An 18160-nucleotide genomic window follows, 5' to 3' on the forward strand; every position below is an offset into this window, starting at 1 on the left:
TTGTTTAGAAAATAAAAAATTAGAAAAGTTTTGGAATAAATATATTTTAGTGTTTTAAAAAAGCTTTTTTAGTTTCATTGTCTCGATTAAGTGTTATGGTAAGTTAAAGATGACTAAATACAAAAGGTTGCTGTCTTTTGGATACTATAGGGTAATTTATATAAAACAAGAAAAAATTTTTTAAATAAAGTAGTTATTAGTTCATTTTCATAATTTTTTACAGTTAATTAAAGACAGAAGTGATATAAAATAAGAACTTATGAATTAGTCTTTATTTTTGTTTTATTATTATATAGAATTCTATATAACTTTCGTCGACGTTTCAAAGCTTGTTTGTCTTCATCCTAATGGCGGACTCTTAATATTTCAAGAGCAGTTATTAAATCAGATGGCGCTGCCATTGTCAAATTCCTTATGATGTTTATGGAGTACCAATGTTCAAAAGACTATGTGTAAAGTTTCATGACAATTCGATTTGTCAGAAAAAAGTGACAGCCATTTAAGTGAAGTTACTTTTGTTATTTTTAAAACAATGGATTCAAAACAATTTCATGTGTTAATTTATCATTGCTTCTTGATGAAAAATAATATTGTACAAGCTCAGCAATGGCTTCAAAAGTGTTATTCGGACTCTGCTCCATCGAAAAAAACAATTTGTTATTGGTTTACTGAATTTAAACGTGGTCGTACAGACACCGATGATGGTGATGATGGTTCTGGTCGTTCAATTGAGGTGGTTACTCCAGAAAACATCAAAAAAGTCCAGAAATTGGTTGTATCTGATCGTTAATTGAAATTGCTTTAGATAGCCAAGAACGTAAAGATATCAGAAGGCAGTGTGTTTACAATTATGCATGAACATTTGACCATGAGAAAGCTCTTTTCAAAGTGGGTGCCGCGTTTACTCACAGTCGATCAAAAACAGCAATGTGTTGATGATTCAGAGCAGTGTTTGGCCATGTTTACACGTAATAAATCAGATTTTTTTGCATCGATATGTGCCAATGGATGAAACATTTATCCATCGCTTCACTCCGGAATCAAAACGATCATCATCTGAGTGGAGTGCAGCCGGTGAACCACGTCTGAAGCGTCCAAAAGCACAACAGTCAGCTGGGAAGGTTATGGCTTCAGTATTTTGGAATGCACATGATATAATCTTCATTGACTATATCGAAAAGAGAAAACATTTTGACTATCAATAGTAACTACTACATGGCATTACTGGATCGTTTGAAAGCAGAAATTGTGAAAAAACGACCGCATGTGGCGAAGAAAAAAATTTTGTTTCACGAAGACAATATGGTGCATTGTCTGTCAGTATCATTGAACCCGTCAGTATCTAAGATCAGTGGCCATTGAAAAATGCAGTGTTGAGTTGATTAGTAATTATTACTTATGACATAATAGACCTGTAGATTGATATCTCTGGGTAATTCTATGGATTTTTGGTAATATTTATAACTAAAGGCATTTTTATTTTAATTTTAAATTAATTTTTTTGAAAGCTAACTTTATTTACAAAATGTTCTTAGCTAAACACTCATGAAAATGACTTCCTTTATTAAAAATATTTTAAGTTGAACAATCGATGGTTTAACGTGGATTTCTTTCCTATTTAGAATAAGAATTTACCAATGTTAAATTATGTATCGATTTAATATATCTAGTATTTGGCGGCAGGTCGAAATTTAACCTTTATTATATTTCAACTCTATTAGTTAGAGAGTTGTTTTTAACCATTCTGTTAAAAAACCTTTGTAATGTATCTAACTTAATACGTGACCAGTTTGGTTAAAAGTAATGAACTTAAAATAGGTTTTATTCATTTCAACAACAATATATTTCTCAAAAGCTCCACCCCCTAAAAATTCTCAAATTACTTCAACTAAAATACCACTCTAGCATTAAATATGAGAAATAATTTTTTTTTTAAATTTTACTCAGTAATATAAACAACTATATAAAAATAAGAATACTCTTCGACTTCAAAAATGGTAGAAAAAAATACAAATAGTAATATAAACTCAAACGTGTATCTAGTAACAACAGTAGTAACTACATCAATACATATGTTCTCAGAAGATAGAAGAAATAGAAACCACAAAAATAGGCGGGTTCGTTCTATTCACAAAATAACATAACATTATGTGGTCAAAAACAGAAGAATTTAGTTGCATCATCTTGTCTAGAAGACAGAGAGTAGTAACAATAACAACAACGACGCTATTTCACTAATAAATTTCTAAGTATTATAAACAACTCATTAAGAGTACAAATACTATCAGATTTCAAAGCTGATATTGCAGATCATAAATATTTATACTTTCTTTTAATATTTTAAATCAATGTATGTCTGATGAGAGAATTTTAATCTGTGTTAGTACAAAAATAATTCAACTAAGACTAACAAGAAAAGTGTTTGTGGTAGGACTGAATATCAATCCAGTAAAGATTTTTAATAAACCATTGCACACGAAGAAATATAAACTCGAGCAATTTAAATCTATCGGACTTAGTGGTATGGGGTTAGAATGACAGCAGGAAACAAAACTCTTGGGAATAATGTCAGACCAAAAATTACAATGGAAACTTTAGTTTATAAATAATTGTTAGACCTACGATTACTTTTAGAGTGGAATTGTGGTGGAACATACACTCATAAGTATACAAAGACTGACATTTATATGTTATACGGAAGGCAAACGAATACTTCCGATGGTGTCCATTTACTTACCCCTTTTTACATTCATATTTAATCCTACTCAAAGCGGTGATTCTACAGATGATTAAAGATAACATACGGTAGTTGTGTTAATCGCAAGAAATATATAATTCCTAAAAAGTAATTTCCTGAAATAATAATGTTACTCGTAAAGTATAGTTTTAAAAAAATGTTTAAAATCTGATATATAATTTATAATTTAACCTTGAATGTAACTACCAAAACTACAGAATGCCATTCTAATTGATAACCAGACATGAGTAAAGGCGCTGAATTATCAGCAGATGACATCAAGACTGGTAATAAAGTGTCTCACAAAACTAAATATCCTTGGCCAAAACAAACAGATATGTATATGAATATAAAATTTTCCGCCAGTATCAGCACTGTTGCATACAACAATAGACCATACAACAGAACCATAGTTACTCTTTCTAACTGATAGCCAGACAGCAATAAAGGCACTCAGTTGTCATCAGATAATATTAAGACTGGTAATGGGGTATCTTGAAAAGCTGAATGTCCTTAACCAAAACAATCAAATATTAATCCTGTGGATTCAAGATCACGCTGAAATTCCCCGCAAAGAAATTGCAGAGAAACTTGCCAAGAAAGGCGCAATCTCATTGCTTGTAGGCTAGGAATAATTTTGTTGCTTGACCTATAACGTATAATATTGGTTCTGTAAAAAAGAATATGAGATTTCAATACAAGTGGTCGGAGTTTATTCCACACTGATATCTGAACGAAAGATGTTCCTAGGTGCGTAACTAATATTGGATGAAGAAAAAAATCTCAGTAATTTTGATGTAGGTTCAATACTGCAATTCATAGAGAAAGTTGGATTTGGGTGAATATTCTGTCATAAAGGGATAAAATAAATCTGTAGTTTGCAGTGCATACTTCCTAAACATAGTAATAACAATACTGACTGCAATCAAGTACCTGCATGTACATCTTATATCGTGCAAGGAAATCAGATTCGGTTATGCAGGTTCAATGCTACAATTCATAGATAAAGTTGGACTTAGATGAATACTCTGTCAGTGAGGGGTGACTATAGATAGATCTGTATATGGTTTATAGGTACATCTGTAATCTGCAGTGCAGTGGTTTTTACTAATCTTAGCTACAATAAACTGACAACAGATATTTTTGCTCTATCCTCATTTCACCACCTCTCCAAAAAAAAAATTTAGGTGAGTTAAAAAGAGTTCATTTGATTTTTTAAGCTTATTTATACTTATTTATTATATATTTTTTTATTTATATAATATATATTTATTTCTTTATTTGTAAATAAAAATTTACATAAAACATAAAATATCCAACTTTACTTCAGAATGAGCTTCGATAAACATTTAGAGTCTAAAAAGATTCAGCTGTAATAATTCTTTTAGAAAAATATACATCACATCTTTGTTTTAATAAAATTTCAAGAATATTCAAAATAATTTTTTTTTTATTATTGTCGTACAAGACATCAGAAATGTCAAAACTCAACTCAAAAATATTCATACCAAAATTACAACAAAAAAAGTAGTTTAATTTTAATTAACAAATGATTTTTTTTATATTCCACGGTAAAAAATTACAGATAATACTGTCACACTGCTACACTGCAACACTGACACAATAACAACAACAACAATTAGAATAAAAATTAAGCTATAGTCAACGAAAATGTCGTTGATATTGAAACGGGCGTTTCATGCCACAAAATAACCACAAAATTTATGAATTTTATTGATAATGCAATAAATCGCTTATGTACGAGCAAATACCACAGTGTGCGTGTGTGTCTCAGTCAATATGAATGCTTCCACGGCATGCCTCTGACTTATATTCAAAGCAAACACAGTGTAAACGATCCAACACCAACAACACAAACAACGCACGTATCTACACTGCTACATACGAGTACGAGCAGTTCTGTATGGAAAAGTTTACTTTATTCAATTACAACAAAAATTAATAAGAAAAAAACTTTAACAATTCAACGGTATTGACAACAAAAGCAGCAACAAAACAACAACTACAACAACAGTCGCAAAAGCAAGAACGAAAACAAAAATACCAACAACAACATTTACAACACCGGCTAAAGCAACAGCAAACACAAACGAAGTGTTCCAAATACTCTTGTTCGCATGGCATACGTGATGCTTTTGTTATTTGCAAAAATGATATATCTTTGTAATAATTTTTTGTAGCATATTTTTTGGCTTCGCTGTTGATTCTTTCATATATTTTAATGAATTTTTACAATTATATATTAGAATTTAATTTAAAAATTTTACAAAAGCTTATGAATAAAATTAAAATTATTTATTTTTATAGTATTTTAATTATAATGTTTATTGCTTTATATATAAATTTAGTTGTTTTTTGATTATGCCAAATCGATATTTAAATCGATCAATCGATCGGTATATTATTTGTGCTACGACATCTCTAAATGAAGGGGCCGAACATGGTCAATACATTCTTACTTTTGGGGCAATATGTAGACTGTGTATATTGATAAATACCCTGGATAAGTAATAAAAACACATTTTTATGGAAAATTATACTTTATGCTGCAATATAATACCTTTTAGCTCGACACACCGATCTAAATAATCGTATTATTCATTTTAAATAATATGATTTCTTAAGTTCTCCAAAATATACCTCAGTTTTCTATTCTGTCACATACATACAACTCAACGTAATCGTGAAGTTAAAAAACGTTTGTTATACTTTTCTACCACATTATATGTTAGAATTAAGTAAAGAAAATATAATGAAGAGTCAGTCATAAATTTCAACTAAACTCGCGTGTTTCACTCGGATAAAACACATTCCACTTTATCACTTAAATCAAATCTATTTTGGAAATGAACAACAGTCTTTGGGAGTCAAATCTAGAGTATACGGTAGGTGAGGAAGCAATTCGTACCGTAGTTCATATAATTCTACCATGTTTTTCATTGACGTTTGAGCGAGTGCAGTATCCTACAAAAACAAAATTTGTTTTTGTGACAAATGTGGCTGTTTTTTTTTTATGTCCTCATTCAAGCGATCCAATAATATGCAATTGTCTATACGCAAATCCATAAATTCCAGAATTTACCTAAATTACAAACTCATTCAATGTTAAACTGTCAAAGTTTAATACATCTTCAAGTAAAATCATCTGGTGTCAAGGAGAGATATCAAGGCATATTGGATATAGTATTATTATATTATTATATTTATATTATTATATTTAAATATATATTTATTTAAATATTTTAAATATATTATAATGAATATTTGTTGGTATCTGAAATAGCTGCAACTTTAATTGCAAAAATATTAAATATTTGAATTTAAAAGTCCAATGTATTATTTTTAGATCTATCTATTCGAAGATAGAATGTTAAGGCATTATGTTTACTAGAACAATTATAACAGGAAATTGGTGTGAAATGTATGCTTTATGGCAAATTAGTAATAGAAAAGCAAATTAAACTAATACACATTACAAGTGAGGTGGGGAAGAATGTTATGAGTAAGTTTGATAGAAAGCAGATTTTGCACTTTATTAAAATAAATAATATACACTTTATAAATATAAATATAATACAATGGTATTATTACATGGTATTATTTGGTCATATCTGGTAATAACAGTATTCAATACTTGTTCTCCAATATAATCTTCTCCATTTAGTCTTTATAAAATCATTATTTTTTAGCTGATATTTGGCTTCTACTTCTTAATACCATTGTTTGTATTTTTTTTTTAACAAAAACATTTAAACATGCATTTCAATAAAACATAATAATTATTTATTGAAAATAAGAAATACAATAAAATATATAATTATTATAAAAATATATAAAAATATATAATTTGTTGCAACTACAAAACAATTCGTCTTAACAGTAATTGATTCTGTAGCTCGCAGTCTCCACTCAAATAATTATTTATAATTAATGAATAAATTAATTATTATAATTATTTGGGTTTTTTTCTACATACGCGTTCCAGGTAAGCGAAATATTCATCAGATCTAGCAATTTCCTCTCTAGTCTCTTTGTTTTTCTGTCTAATTTCAGCTAATTTTCTGGAAGTATTATCATAATCTTCCAAGAGAAGTGGCTTATTAATCAATCCACCGGCCGCATCCACTAATTCATTCATTTCTTTTTGTATTGCTAGACGTTCCTTTGTTATTTCTTGTGTCTCATTCTTTAAATTCTCTCGTTTTTCAATTTCTATGTTCAATTGTTGTGTCAGTAGGTCGATTTGAATTTTTTGAAGTTCAGTTTTCTCGGCTAAATGAGCTTTTAGATGCAGTATAGAGTCAAATTCCTCTTGCTTCTTGTTGATATCGCTAGTGATAGCTGACCACATAGTAAGAATAATGAAAAAGTAAACTATTGGTTCTAAAATGTGTAAATTAATTACCTTCAAGCTTTTTGTCCAACGTTTGTATTTCAGCTCCGAGCAATTCAATTTTATCAATAGTCACACCATTTCCAAGGTCGTTCATTTCATGCATTCGCTGGATAAGCAATTAAAAACACACATGCAGTACATCAACATATAATAAATTCATTAATCAGAAAAGATATATTGATTTAAAGAACTCGACTATAAAACTTTACCTTTTTTAGTACTACATCTTCATGTTGTCGTCTGATCAATTGTATGCGTACTGTCTTGATTTCAGCCACCATTGCACGCATTGCTGCCAAATGATCCTCCACATACTGAAATATTTGCAAAATATATCTTTTCATAACTGCGTTAGTTCTTTTGACAACTTATATACTTATACACTTTCACTTAGACTACATACTATACAATAAACCATAGCGGTTAAACCATTTGCGTCAATGGTTTAAGAAGTGACTGAGCTCTGAAGCTACCATAAGTAAGTAAGTGGCCTTTACACTATATTAGCCAACTCTCATTAAGAATTTGTTATATCATTTTAAATTAATCTACTTTAAATATAATTTAGTTTGTTTCGGAATAAATTTGTGTAATCCAGTGTTGCCACATTTTTTTTTTAAGTTAAAAATATATTAATGCACAGCTATATTTTTACAGATAAGTCTGAGCGCACAGGTGTATAATGGTCAAAAGCACTATAACTTTGGGTTTCAAAAAAATATTTATATTGTTTCATAAGTTTCTTACGTGTCGAAATTCATCAGACTTGTTTTTAGTGAATGTCTCCAAGACCAATTCTTCAAATTCTTTAACTTGTCTAGCAAGCGACTCCTCCTTTTCGATTATACTGGAGCGAAGATTTTTAATTTTACTACCGAATTTTTCTTCAATTTTTTGCTTGCATTCCATCATTTCGTCTAAGAGATGCAGTTTCTCAATATATTTTTTTCTAAGTTTTCGGTTACTCTCAGGCTTAGAGGTTAAAAATCTTTTCATTCCCTTTTGATTAAAGTGCATCGTGCATTTAGTAACAAGAAATCTATTAACACTTAGTTCCAGATTATAATCCGTAAATTTGCTTCTTAGTAATTCCATCAGTTCTTCTTTATCCAAACTTGCATTTAACACAGTCCTTATATCAGTGTGTTCACATTTTGTGACGACGTGATCTATGATTGAATAAAGCAGTTTTTTTGTGTCTTCTTCAACTTGACGTTGTATTTCTAATTTGAGTAATTCGTCTACATTGACCTCTGGAACAACAGGGAGCACAGCAGGTATATCAAAAAAGTGTTCTATATCTTGTTCTTCCAACGCCTTTATATCGATTTTTTTCTCTTTTGGTAATTCTGGCAATATTATATCTTGTGTAAGCGGTTCTTGAGGTATTTTCTCTGATTCTGACTCCGATTTAATTTCTTCTTTTTCTTTTTCGACAATGACTTCTGGTGTGGGTGTTAATTCGGGTGTATCTAGAATTGCACCTGATACAGGATCCACGAATTGGCCATGTCTTTCAGGTAATACTGATTTTTTATCCGCTTTGATAAGTCCGTCCTCTTCTTTTTCTAAATCGGAATCTAACGAAATATCATGCAATTCAGGAACAGTTTGTAATGCTTTAAAGAAATCTTGTTGGACAGGTAGCTCTAATTGCTGTTCCTCCACAATACGTTTTCCATGTGATGACTGAGAATCCTCATTCAGATCATCTGAATCTTTTCGAAGATCGTCGAGTGAGTATTCCTTTTTGTTTAAATCGGACAAATTAAAAGGAGTATAAGTAAATGCACGAGCTGTTATGGAGGGTGATTCTTCCGAAAAATCACTAAAATCAGAAGAGGAGTCTTCTTCTTCCACTTGCGCATCCACAGTGGCTTCAACGAGTTGCTGTGAACTTTTACTTAGAGTCTTAGAACGTGTTACGGACTTCATTGTTTTCATTGTGAATATTTATATCTGCTAGTTAAACGAGTATATGTGAAATATTCTGAGAACTATTCTTTCAAGTGTTTTTTTTTCACAAACAAAAAAATTTTTTAATATTTAACAAATTTTATTCTTGTTTTTCAATGTCTACTTGTTGTATTATTTTTTTTAATATAAGGATCATGTTATACATCAATGTCACATTATATGAAAAATTATCGGTGTTTTTAATATAAGTTAAACAACTGGGAGTGAGGAAAAGAAAGATATTTCGATTTTGATTTGGTCACGGTGATGAGACCAAAATGTTAAAATTTAGGAGTAAATACAAATATATTTACAAGCACAAACAAACGTAACAAACTAGAAGTAAAGTTAGGATATTGACAATTGATATATGACTCCCTATATACCACGGTCTTTGGTCATAGCTTAAAAGTTGACGTAAACATTGATCATATAACTGATTGCTTAGCGTAGTCTTGAACTGTAATTTCCTAGAATTATATATAGGAATATTTCTGATCCACTATTTTTTAACTCAAGTCATGACAAAGTTGTAGCTGCGATAATTTGGTGACAGATTGATGAGCTAATAATAAGAAAATTGAACCAACTATTACTTTACATGATCTTTAGCTGGTTAACGAAGGGGCATTAATTTAAATAACGGTTTTTTAATTTTGATAAAAGAAAAATTGATGTATCGAATGTTTTCCGGATATTTCTCATGCTAACATTATGAGCATCACGAACGCGATAATACAGATGGGCTTACTTGTAGTCTTCGAAAACTAAACAATAGTAACGATAACAGAATGTCTGATCAGATATAAGAAGCCTTTAATACTTCCTAGATAAAATGAAGCCGTTGAGAAAGCAAGCATTTTCCTAGATGAATACTTTGCTTTTAGGGTGAATTATTATATTGATCTGCAACTTAAACTTACGCAGGCTTCTCATACGAGAGTGGTTTGATAAGTCAGTGACTTTTTGAATTTCCTTAGGTTTGGAAACAGAAAATAGTCGCAGGGGGCTAAATCTGGAGAATATGCTAGATATGCTATGCTAGATATAGCAGTTCGTATCTAAATTCGTGGATTTTAGCCAGCACATGAAATTCACTTTTTTCCAAAGTCTGTGCACATATATATTAATGATTTCGTCTTTAACTTTTAGAAAGTTCGATCATACTCAGTAATGACAAATCAAAAACAACTGCTATCACTCTTAAGCAACATCAGAATTCAAGCGTGTAAACAGTTAATAGTTCTAAAATTAATTGGAATAGTATAACCAAGTACCTACACCTATATTTTGGTGTGGTGTTCTATCGGGAACACCACACGAAAACAAAAGAAGACAATTACTACTCTGAAACTCTGAAACAATTTCAATATCTCTTCAAGAGCAAAAGCTATACCGGAAAAATATAATATTAATCTAACAGCGAGTCATCAGGTCATCTTTGATGTAAAACTGTGCTCTTTTACTAAGGAGCTAATGAATTCTTCACTTATGAAGAATTGAAAACCTTCAAAATATCATAATAAGGAAGATATTAAATATTTCTTGTTATGTCAGATAATTTGATATTCATTGAGATTTGAGATTGAGATACATTAAATTTTTTTCATTAAATAAATAAAACAAAACTTCATAATACAATATTTATTGAAGTCAAAAAATAGAACTAACTAAATAATTGTTATAAATGTATGCAAAAATATATAAGACTTTTCGCTGTAAATAAATGGTGAATCGTTTTCAATGAGGTATTATATATATATATATATAATGTCTGCAATCATATCTTTACCGCTTAAAAATTATAGTAATCATTTTCTTCTTTCTTAAATGCACTTTCCAAGCGCTCGATAAATTTGATAGTTCTAGCCATTTCCTCTTTAGTCTCTTTATTTTTCTGTCTAATTTCAGCTAATTTACTTGAAGTTACATCATAGTCTTCCAAGAGAAGATATTTATTTATCAATCCACCAGCCGCATCCACTAATTCATTCATTTCCTTTTGTATTTCTAGACGTTCCATTGTTATTTCATGTGTCTCATTCTTCGTATTCTCTCGCTTTTCAATGATCATGTCCAATTTATGTGTGAGCTTGTCAACTTCAATATTTTGAAGTTTGATTTTCTCAGCCAAATGAGCTCTGCAATGTAGTACATAGTTAAATTCCTCTTGCTTCTTGCTTATATCGCTATTGATTGCTGATCGTACGAAACAAGAAAAAGAACATAATAGAAAACTTAAATAATGTATGGATCTTAAAGGAAATATTTATGTTAACCTTCAAGCTTTTTGCTTTGTGTTTGTACTTCAGCTTCTAACAATTCAACTTTATCAATGGTAATACCGTTTCCCAGTTGATTTGTTTCATCTAATTTCTATTTGCATGAAATTTGAGAAGGTGTATAATTTTATATAAGTAATTAAAAATATGTCAAGTGCAATAAAAATAAAATTCGCAACTATTTACCTTTCTAAGCAATATATCCTCTCGCTTTCGTTTGATAAATTCTATCCGTGCTGTCTGAATTTCAGCTCTCGCCGCACGAAACATAGCTAAACTACTTTCCACATACTGAAATATATACAAATTTTATCTTTTCAACGTTGCGTTACTTATTTTGGTGCCTCATACACGCTTACACTTAAACTTTGTGCTATGCAATAAAAAATAACTTATATTCGCCCTTATCCGATAAGTAGTTCAGGTTCACTTCTATGAATTTATTACTATGCAGTAAACAATAAGTTTTATCCGCTCTTATCCGTCAAGTAGATCAGATTCATTTTTCTGAATTTATTGCTATGCAGTAAACATTAATTTTTATCTGCTCTTATCCGACAAGTAGCTGAGCGTTCCAGACCTAATCGTTACCACTTATCTTAGAAGTGATATCAGTTACTTGCGCAATTGGCAACTATTACAAGGTACATTTCCTTCCTTTCTTACTAAGTCGTTCGTTGTACTCTAAAACCTTGTTCTTCTTTGCAGATAAGTGTAAGTGTGTATGCATCTCGAAAGAAATGTGTCTGTATATTTCAAAGAATATATAGAATATTTACCTTAACAAATTGCTTACCTTGCGAAATTCATCAGACTTGTTTTTAGTGAATGTCTCCAAGACCAATTCTTCGAATTCTTCAACTTGTCTTGCAACAGACTCTTCTTTGTCGATTATACTAGAGCGAAGATTTTTAATTTTACTACCAAATTTTTCTTCAACTTTTTGCTTGCATTCCATCATTTCGTCTAAGAGATGCAGTTTCTCAATATATTTTTTTCTAAGTTTTCGGTTACTCTCAGGCTTAGAAGTTAAAAATCGTTTCATTCCCTTTTGATTAAAGTGCATCGTGCATTTAGTAACAAGAAATCTATTAACACTTAGTTCCAGGTTATAATCCGTAAATTTGCTTCTTAGTAATTCCATCAGTTCTTCTTTATCCAAACTTGCATTTAACACAGTCCTTATATCAGTGTGTTCACATTTTGTGACGACGTGATCTATGACTGAATAAAGCAGTTTTTTTGTATCCTCTTCAACTTGACGTTGTATTTCTAATTTGAGTAATTCGTCTACATTGACCTCTGGAACAACAGGGAGCACAGCAGGTATATCAAAAAAGTGTTCTATATCTTGTTCCTCCAACGCCTTTATATCGATTTTTTTCTCTTTTGGCAATTCTGGCAATATTATATCTTGTGTAAGCGGTTCCTGAGGTATTTTCCCTGATTCTGATTCCGATTTAATTTTTTCTTTTTCTTTTTCGACAATGACTTCTGGTGTGGGTGTTAATTCGGGTGTACCTAGAATTGCACCTGATATAGGATCCACGAATTGGCCATGTCTTCCAGGTAATACTGATTTTTTATCCGCCTTGATAAGTCCGTCCTCTTCTTTTTCTAAATCGGAATCTAACGAAATATCATGCAATTCAGGAACAGTTTGTAATGCTTTAAAGAAATCTTGTTGGACAGGTAGCTCTAATTGCTGTTCCTCCACAATACGTTTTCCATGTGATGACTGAGAATCCTCATTCAGATCATCTGAATCTTTTCGAAGATCGTCGAGTGAGTATTCCTTTTTGTTTAAATCGGACAAATTAAAAGGAGTATAAGTAAATGCACGGGCTGTTATGGAGAGTGATTCTTCCGAAAAATCACTGAAATCAGAAGAGGAGTCTTCTTCTTCCACTTGCGCGTCCAGAGTGGCTTCAACGAGTTGCTGTGAACTTTTACTTAGAGTCTTAGAACGTGTTAAGGACTTTATTGGTTTCATTGTGAATATTTATATCTGCTAGTTAAACGAGTATATGTGAAATATTCTGAGAACTATTCTTTCAAGTGTTTTTTTTTTCACAAACAAAAAAATTTTTTAATATTTAACAAATTTTATTCTTGTTTTTCAATGTCTACTTGTTGTATTATTTTTTTTAATATAAGGATCATGTTATACATCAATGTCACATTATATGAAAAATTATCGGTGTTTTTAATATAAGTTAAACAACTGGGAGTGAGGAAAAGAAAGATATTTCGATTTTGATTTGGTCACGGTGATGAGACCAAAATGTTAAAATTTAGGAGTAAATACAAATATATTTACAAGCACAAACAAACGTAACAAACTAGAAGTAAAGTTAGGATATTGACAATTGATATATGACTCCCTATATACCACGGTCTTTGGTCATAGCTTAAAAGTTGACGTAAACATTGATCATATAACTGATTGCTTAGCGTAGTCTTGAACTGTAATTTCCTAGAATTATATATAGGAATATTTCTGATCCACTATTTTTTAACTCAAGTCATGACAAAGTTGTAGCTGCGATAATTTGGTGACAGATTGATGAGCTAATAATAAGAAAATTGAACCAACTATTACTTTACATGATCTTTAGCTGGTTAACGAAGGGGCATTAATTTAAATAACGGTTTTTTAATTTTGATAAAAGAAAAATTGATGTATCGAATGTTTTCCGGATATTTCTCTTGCTAACATTATGAGCATCACGAACGCGATAATACAGATTGGCTTACTTGTAGTCTTCGAAAACTAAACAATAGTAACGATAACAGAATGTCTGATCAGATATAAGAAGCCTTTAATACTTCCTAGATAAAATGAAGCCGTTGAGAAAGCAAGCATTTTCCTAGATGAATACTTTGCTTTTAGGGTGAATTATTATATTGATCTGCAACTTAAACTTACGCAGGCTTCTCATACGAGAGTGGTTTGATAAGTCAGTGACTTTTTGAATTTCCTTAGGTTTGGAAACAGAAAATAGTCGCAGGGGGCTAAATCTGGAGAATATGCTAGATATGCTATGCTAGATATAGCAGTTCGTATCTAAATTCGTGGATTTTAGCCAGCACATGAAATTCACTTTTTTCCAAAGTCTGTGCACATATATATTAATGATTTCGTCTTTAACTTTTAGAAAGTTCGATCATACTCAGTAATGACAAATCAAAAACAACTGCTATCACTCTTAAGCAACATCAGAATTCAAGCGTGTAAACAGTTAATAGTTCTAAAATTAATTGGAATAGTATAACCAAGTACCTACACCTATATTTTGGTGTGGTGTTCTATCGGGAACACCACACGAAAACAAAAGAAGACAATTACTACTCTGAAACTCTGAAACAATTTCAATATCTCTTCAAGAGCAAAAGCTATACCGGAAAAATATAATATTAATCTAACAGCGAGTCATCAGGTCATCTTTGATGTAAAACTGTGCTCTTTTACTAAGGAGCTAATGAATTCTTCACTTATGAAGAATTGAAAACCTTCAAAATATCATAATAAGGAAGATATTAAATATTTCTTGTTATGTCAGATAATTTGATATTCATTGAGATTTGAGATTGAGATACATTAAATTTTTTTCATTAAATAAATAAAACAAAACTTCATAATACAATATTTATTGAAGTCAAAAAATAGAACTAACTAAATAATTGTTATAAATGTATGCAAAAATATATAAGACTTTTCGCTGTAAATAAATGGTGAATCGTTTTCAATGAGGTATTATATATATATATATATAATGTCTGCAATCATATCTTTACCGCTTAAAAATTATAGTAATCATTTTCTTCTTTCTTAAATGCACTTTCCAAGCGCTCGATAAATTTGATAGTTCTAGCCATTTCCTCTTTAGTCTCTTTATTTTTCTGTCTAATTTCAGCTAATTTACTTGAAGTTACATCATAGTCTTCCAAGAGAAGATATTTATTTATCAATCCACCAGCCGCATCCACTAATTCATTCATTTCCTTTTGTATTTCTAGACGTTCCATTGTTATTTCATGTGTCTCATTCTTCGTATTCTCTCGCTTTTCAATGATCATGTCCAATTTATGTGTGAGCTTGTCAACTTCAATATTTTGAAGTTTGATTTTCTCAGCCAAATGAGCTCTGCAATGTAGTACATAGTTAAATTCCTCTTGCTTCTTGCTTATATCGCTATTGATTGCTGATCGTACGAAACAAGAAAAAGAACATAATAGAAAACTTAAATAATGTATGGATCTTAAAGGAAATATTTATGTTAACCTTCAAGCTTTTTGCTTTGTGTTTGTACTTCAGCTTCTAACAATTCAACTTTATCAATGGTAATACCGTTTCCCAGTTGATTTGTTTCATCTAATTTCTATTTGCATGAAATTTGAGAAGGTGTATAATTTTATATAAGTAATTAAAAATATGTCAAGTGCAATAAAAATAAAATTCGCAACTATTTACCTTTCTAAGCAATATATCCTCTCGCTTTCGTTTGATAAATTCTATCCGTGCTGTCTGAATTTCAGCTCTCGCCGCACGAAACATAGCTAAACTACTTTCCACATACTGAAATATATACAAATTTTATCTTTTCAACGTTGCGTTACTTATTTTGGTGCCTCATACACGCTTACACTTAAACTTTGTGCTATGCAATAAAAAATAACTTATATTCGCCCTTATCCGATAAGTAGTTCAGGTTCACTTCTATGAATTTATTACTATGCAGTAAACAATAAGTTTTATCCGCTCTTATCCGTCAAGTAGATCAGGTTCACTGCTCTGAATTTAGTACTGTGTAGTAAACAATAATTTTTATCTGCTCTTATCCGACAAGTTGCTGAGCGTTCCAGACCTAATCGTTACCACTTATCTTAGAAGTGATATCAGTTACTTGCGCAATTGGCAACTATTACAAGGTACATTTCCTTCCTTTCTTAGTAAGTCGTTCGTTGTACTCTAAAACCTTGTTCTTCTTTGCAGATAAGTGTAAGTGTGTATGCATCTCGAAAGAAATGTGTCTGTATATTTCAAAGAATATATAGAATATTTACCTTAACAAATTGCTTACCTTGCGAAATTCATCAGACTTGTTCTTTGTGAATGTTTCCAAAACTAGTTCTTCAAATTCTTCAACTTGTCTAGCAACAGACTCTTCTTTTTCGATTATAGCTGAGCGAAGATTTTTAATTTTGCTATCGAATTTTTCTTCAACTTTTTGCTTGCATTCCATCATTTCGTCTAAGAGATGCAGTTTTTCAATATATTTTTTTCTAAGCATTTTGGGCTTCTGTTTATCAGGAGTTAAAAATCTTTTCATTCCCTTTTGATAAAAGTACATTGTGCATTTACTAACAAGAAATTTATTAACATTAAGTTCCGTGTTATATTCCGATATTTTGCGCTCTAGTAATTCGATCAGTACTTCTTTATCCAAACTTGCATTTAACAATGTTCTCATATCAATGTGCTCACATTTTGTGACGACGTGATCTATTATCGTATAAAGCAGTTTTTTGGTATCCTCTTTAACTTGACGTTGTATTTCTAATTTGATCAATTCGTCTACATTGACCTCTGGAACAACAGGTAGCACAGCAGGTATATCAAAAAAGTGTTCTATATCTTGTTCTTCCAACGCTTTTATATCGATTTTTTTCTCCTTTGGCAATTTCGGCAAAAATATTTCATGAATAAGAATACCAACAGATTCGGATTTACTTTCGGCAATAGCTTCCTCTTCATATATGGGTGTTGATTCGGATGATGATATGTCTGTACCTAATAATGGATCAGTGAATCGCCCTTCTTCTTCAGAGTGTCTTGATTTTCTAGACGCTTTGCTACGTCTTTCCAATTCTTCTTCTAAATCCGAATCTAACGAAATATCTTCAATTTCAGGAATTGATGCCAATAATTCAAAGAAATCTTGTGGGATAGGTAATTCTATTTCCTGTTTCAACTCTGCACGTTTTCCCATCGATGTGTCAGAATCTTCACTTGGATCATCTGAATCCTTTTGAAGATCATTCACGGAATATGGCTTTTTCTTTAAGTCAGAAAGATTATAAGTACTAGCACCAGTTTTTATGTTGGCTGATTCTTCCGAAAAATCACTAAAGCCAGACTCATCGTCTTCTGTAGCCTCTTCAACATCTTCAGTATACAGTTTCACACTTTTCTTGGGAGCTTGGCTACTCTCTGTTGCAAATTGTGATTCACTATCCATTATAACTTTATGTTGTTTATTGCGTGAATATTTATGTTCGATTCAAAGAATAATCTTTTATGCAATTTACATATATTTTTTTTAAATATTTGATCAAATTTCTTTTAGTAGTGTGAAATACTTTCTTTTTAATTTTCAATGACTACTTCTCCAACTCCAAAGCATATATCTTTTTAAAATTTTTATTTAATGTCATTAAAGCGAAAGGAGACAAAACTTAATACGTCATGTTAAACCAAAATATCAATCAAGTTTTTGAATACATTTCTCGTAGGGCACAAACTTCGTACCGATCTAGCTGTCAAACCAAGAATGAGAGAAAGCTCAAAATGAATTCATTTGACAATTCATTGTCTTATTTACAAGCGAATGAAGGCATTTCGATTTTTGTGTTGCAGAAGAGAAGTTGTATATGATGAAGGTGAAACGTTATTGCTTTATATTTGGCTGGAAAAATAGAAGTGGGTATCGTTCAAGTCCTCCAAAATCTAAATGTGAAAATATGATTTGTGTCCCATCTTATAGC

General features: G+C 30.9%; 3 protein-coding genes across 3 annotated transcripts; all 3 read right to left on the reverse strand.

Annotated features, from left to right (window-relative positions):
• Positions 1–6615: 6615 nt before the first annotated feature.
• Positions 6616–9169, reverse strand: LOC119685243 (coiled-coil domain-containing protein 146-like). The gene is made up of 4 exons (XM_038099478.1): positions 7902–9169; positions 7364–7468; positions 7164–7260; positions 6616–7099 (listed from the first exon to the last, which is right to left on the reverse strand). The coding sequence occupies exons 1-4, from the start codon at positions 9096–9098 to the stop codon at positions 6711–6713; spliced, it is 1788 nt and encodes a 595-aa protein (XP_037955406.1). The 5' UTR covers positions 9099–9169; the 3' UTR covers positions 6616–6710.
• A 1631-nt stretch (positions 9170–10800) lies between these two features.
• On the reverse strand, positions 10801–13457 carry LOC119680173 (myosin-3-like). The gene is made up of 4 exons (XM_038092864.1): positions 12189–13457; positions 11579–11683; positions 11390–11486; positions 10801–11309 (listed from the first exon to the last, which is right to left on the reverse strand). The coding sequence occupies exons 1-4, from the start codon at positions 13383–13385 to the stop codon at positions 10906–10908; spliced, it is 1803 nt and encodes a 600-aa protein (XP_037948792.1). The 5' UTR covers positions 13386–13457; the 3' UTR covers positions 10801–10905.
• A 1631-nt stretch (positions 13458–15088) lies between these two features.
• On the reverse strand, positions 15089–17720 carry LOC119680174 (myosin heavy chain, fast skeletal muscle-like). The gene is made up of 4 exons (XM_038092865.1): positions 16477–17720; positions 15867–15971; positions 15678–15774; positions 15089–15597 (listed from the first exon to the last, which is right to left on the reverse strand). Exons 1-4 carry the CDS (start codon positions 17632–17634, stop codon positions 15194–15196), a joined length of 1764 nt encoding a protein of 587 aa, XP_037948793.1. The 5' UTR covers positions 17635–17720; the 3' UTR covers positions 15089–15193.
• Positions 17721–18160: the final 440 nt, after the last annotated feature.

Source organism: Teleopsis dalmanni, chromosome 2 (assembly GCF_002237135.1).
Source record: "Teleopsis dalmanni isolate 2A chromosome 2, ASM223713v2, whole genome shotgun sequence".
Taxonomy (NCBI): Eukaryota; Metazoa; Arthropoda; class Insecta; order Diptera; family Diopsidae; genus Teleopsis; species Teleopsis dalmanni.

Bases quoted from the DNA above. Each gene is read 5' to 3' on its own strand.
- LOC119685243 (XM_038099478.1), bottom strand. From the start codon at position 9,098: ATGAAAACAATGAAGTCCGTAACACGTTCTAAGACTCTAAGTAAAAGT. The intron at 7,469-7,901 runs GTAAGAAACTTA...CAAATATTTCAG, and splicing joins AGTCTGATGAATTTCGACAC to TATGTGGAGGATCATTTGGC. The intron at 7,100-7,163 runs GTAATTAATTTA...CTATGTGGTCAG, and splicing joins GTTGGACAAAAAGCTTGAAG to CTATCACTAGCGATATCAAC.
- LOC119680173 (XM_038092864.1), bottom strand. From the start codon at position 13,385: ATGAAACCAATAAAGTCCTTAACACGTTCTAAGACTCTAAGTAAAAGT. The intron at 11,684-12,188 runs GTAAGCAATTTG...TATATATTTCAG, and splicing joins AGTCTGATGAATTTCGCAAG to TATGTGGAAAGTAGTTTAGC. The intron at 11,310-11,389 runs GTTAACATAAAT...TCGTACGATCAG, and splicing joins ACAAAGCAAAAAGCTTGAAG to CAATCAATAGCGATATAAGC.
- LOC119680174 (XM_038092865.1), bottom strand. From the start codon at position 17,634: ATGGATAGTGAATCACAATTTGCAACAGAGAGTAGCCAAGCTCCCAAG. The intron at 15,972-16,476 runs GTAAGCAATTTG...TATATATTTCAG, and splicing joins AGTCTGATGAATTTCGCAAG to TATGTGGAAAGTAGTTTAGC. The intron at 15,598-15,677 runs GTTAACATAAAT...TCGTACGATCAG, and splicing joins ACAAAGCAAAAAGCTTGAAG to CAATCAATAGCGATATAAGC.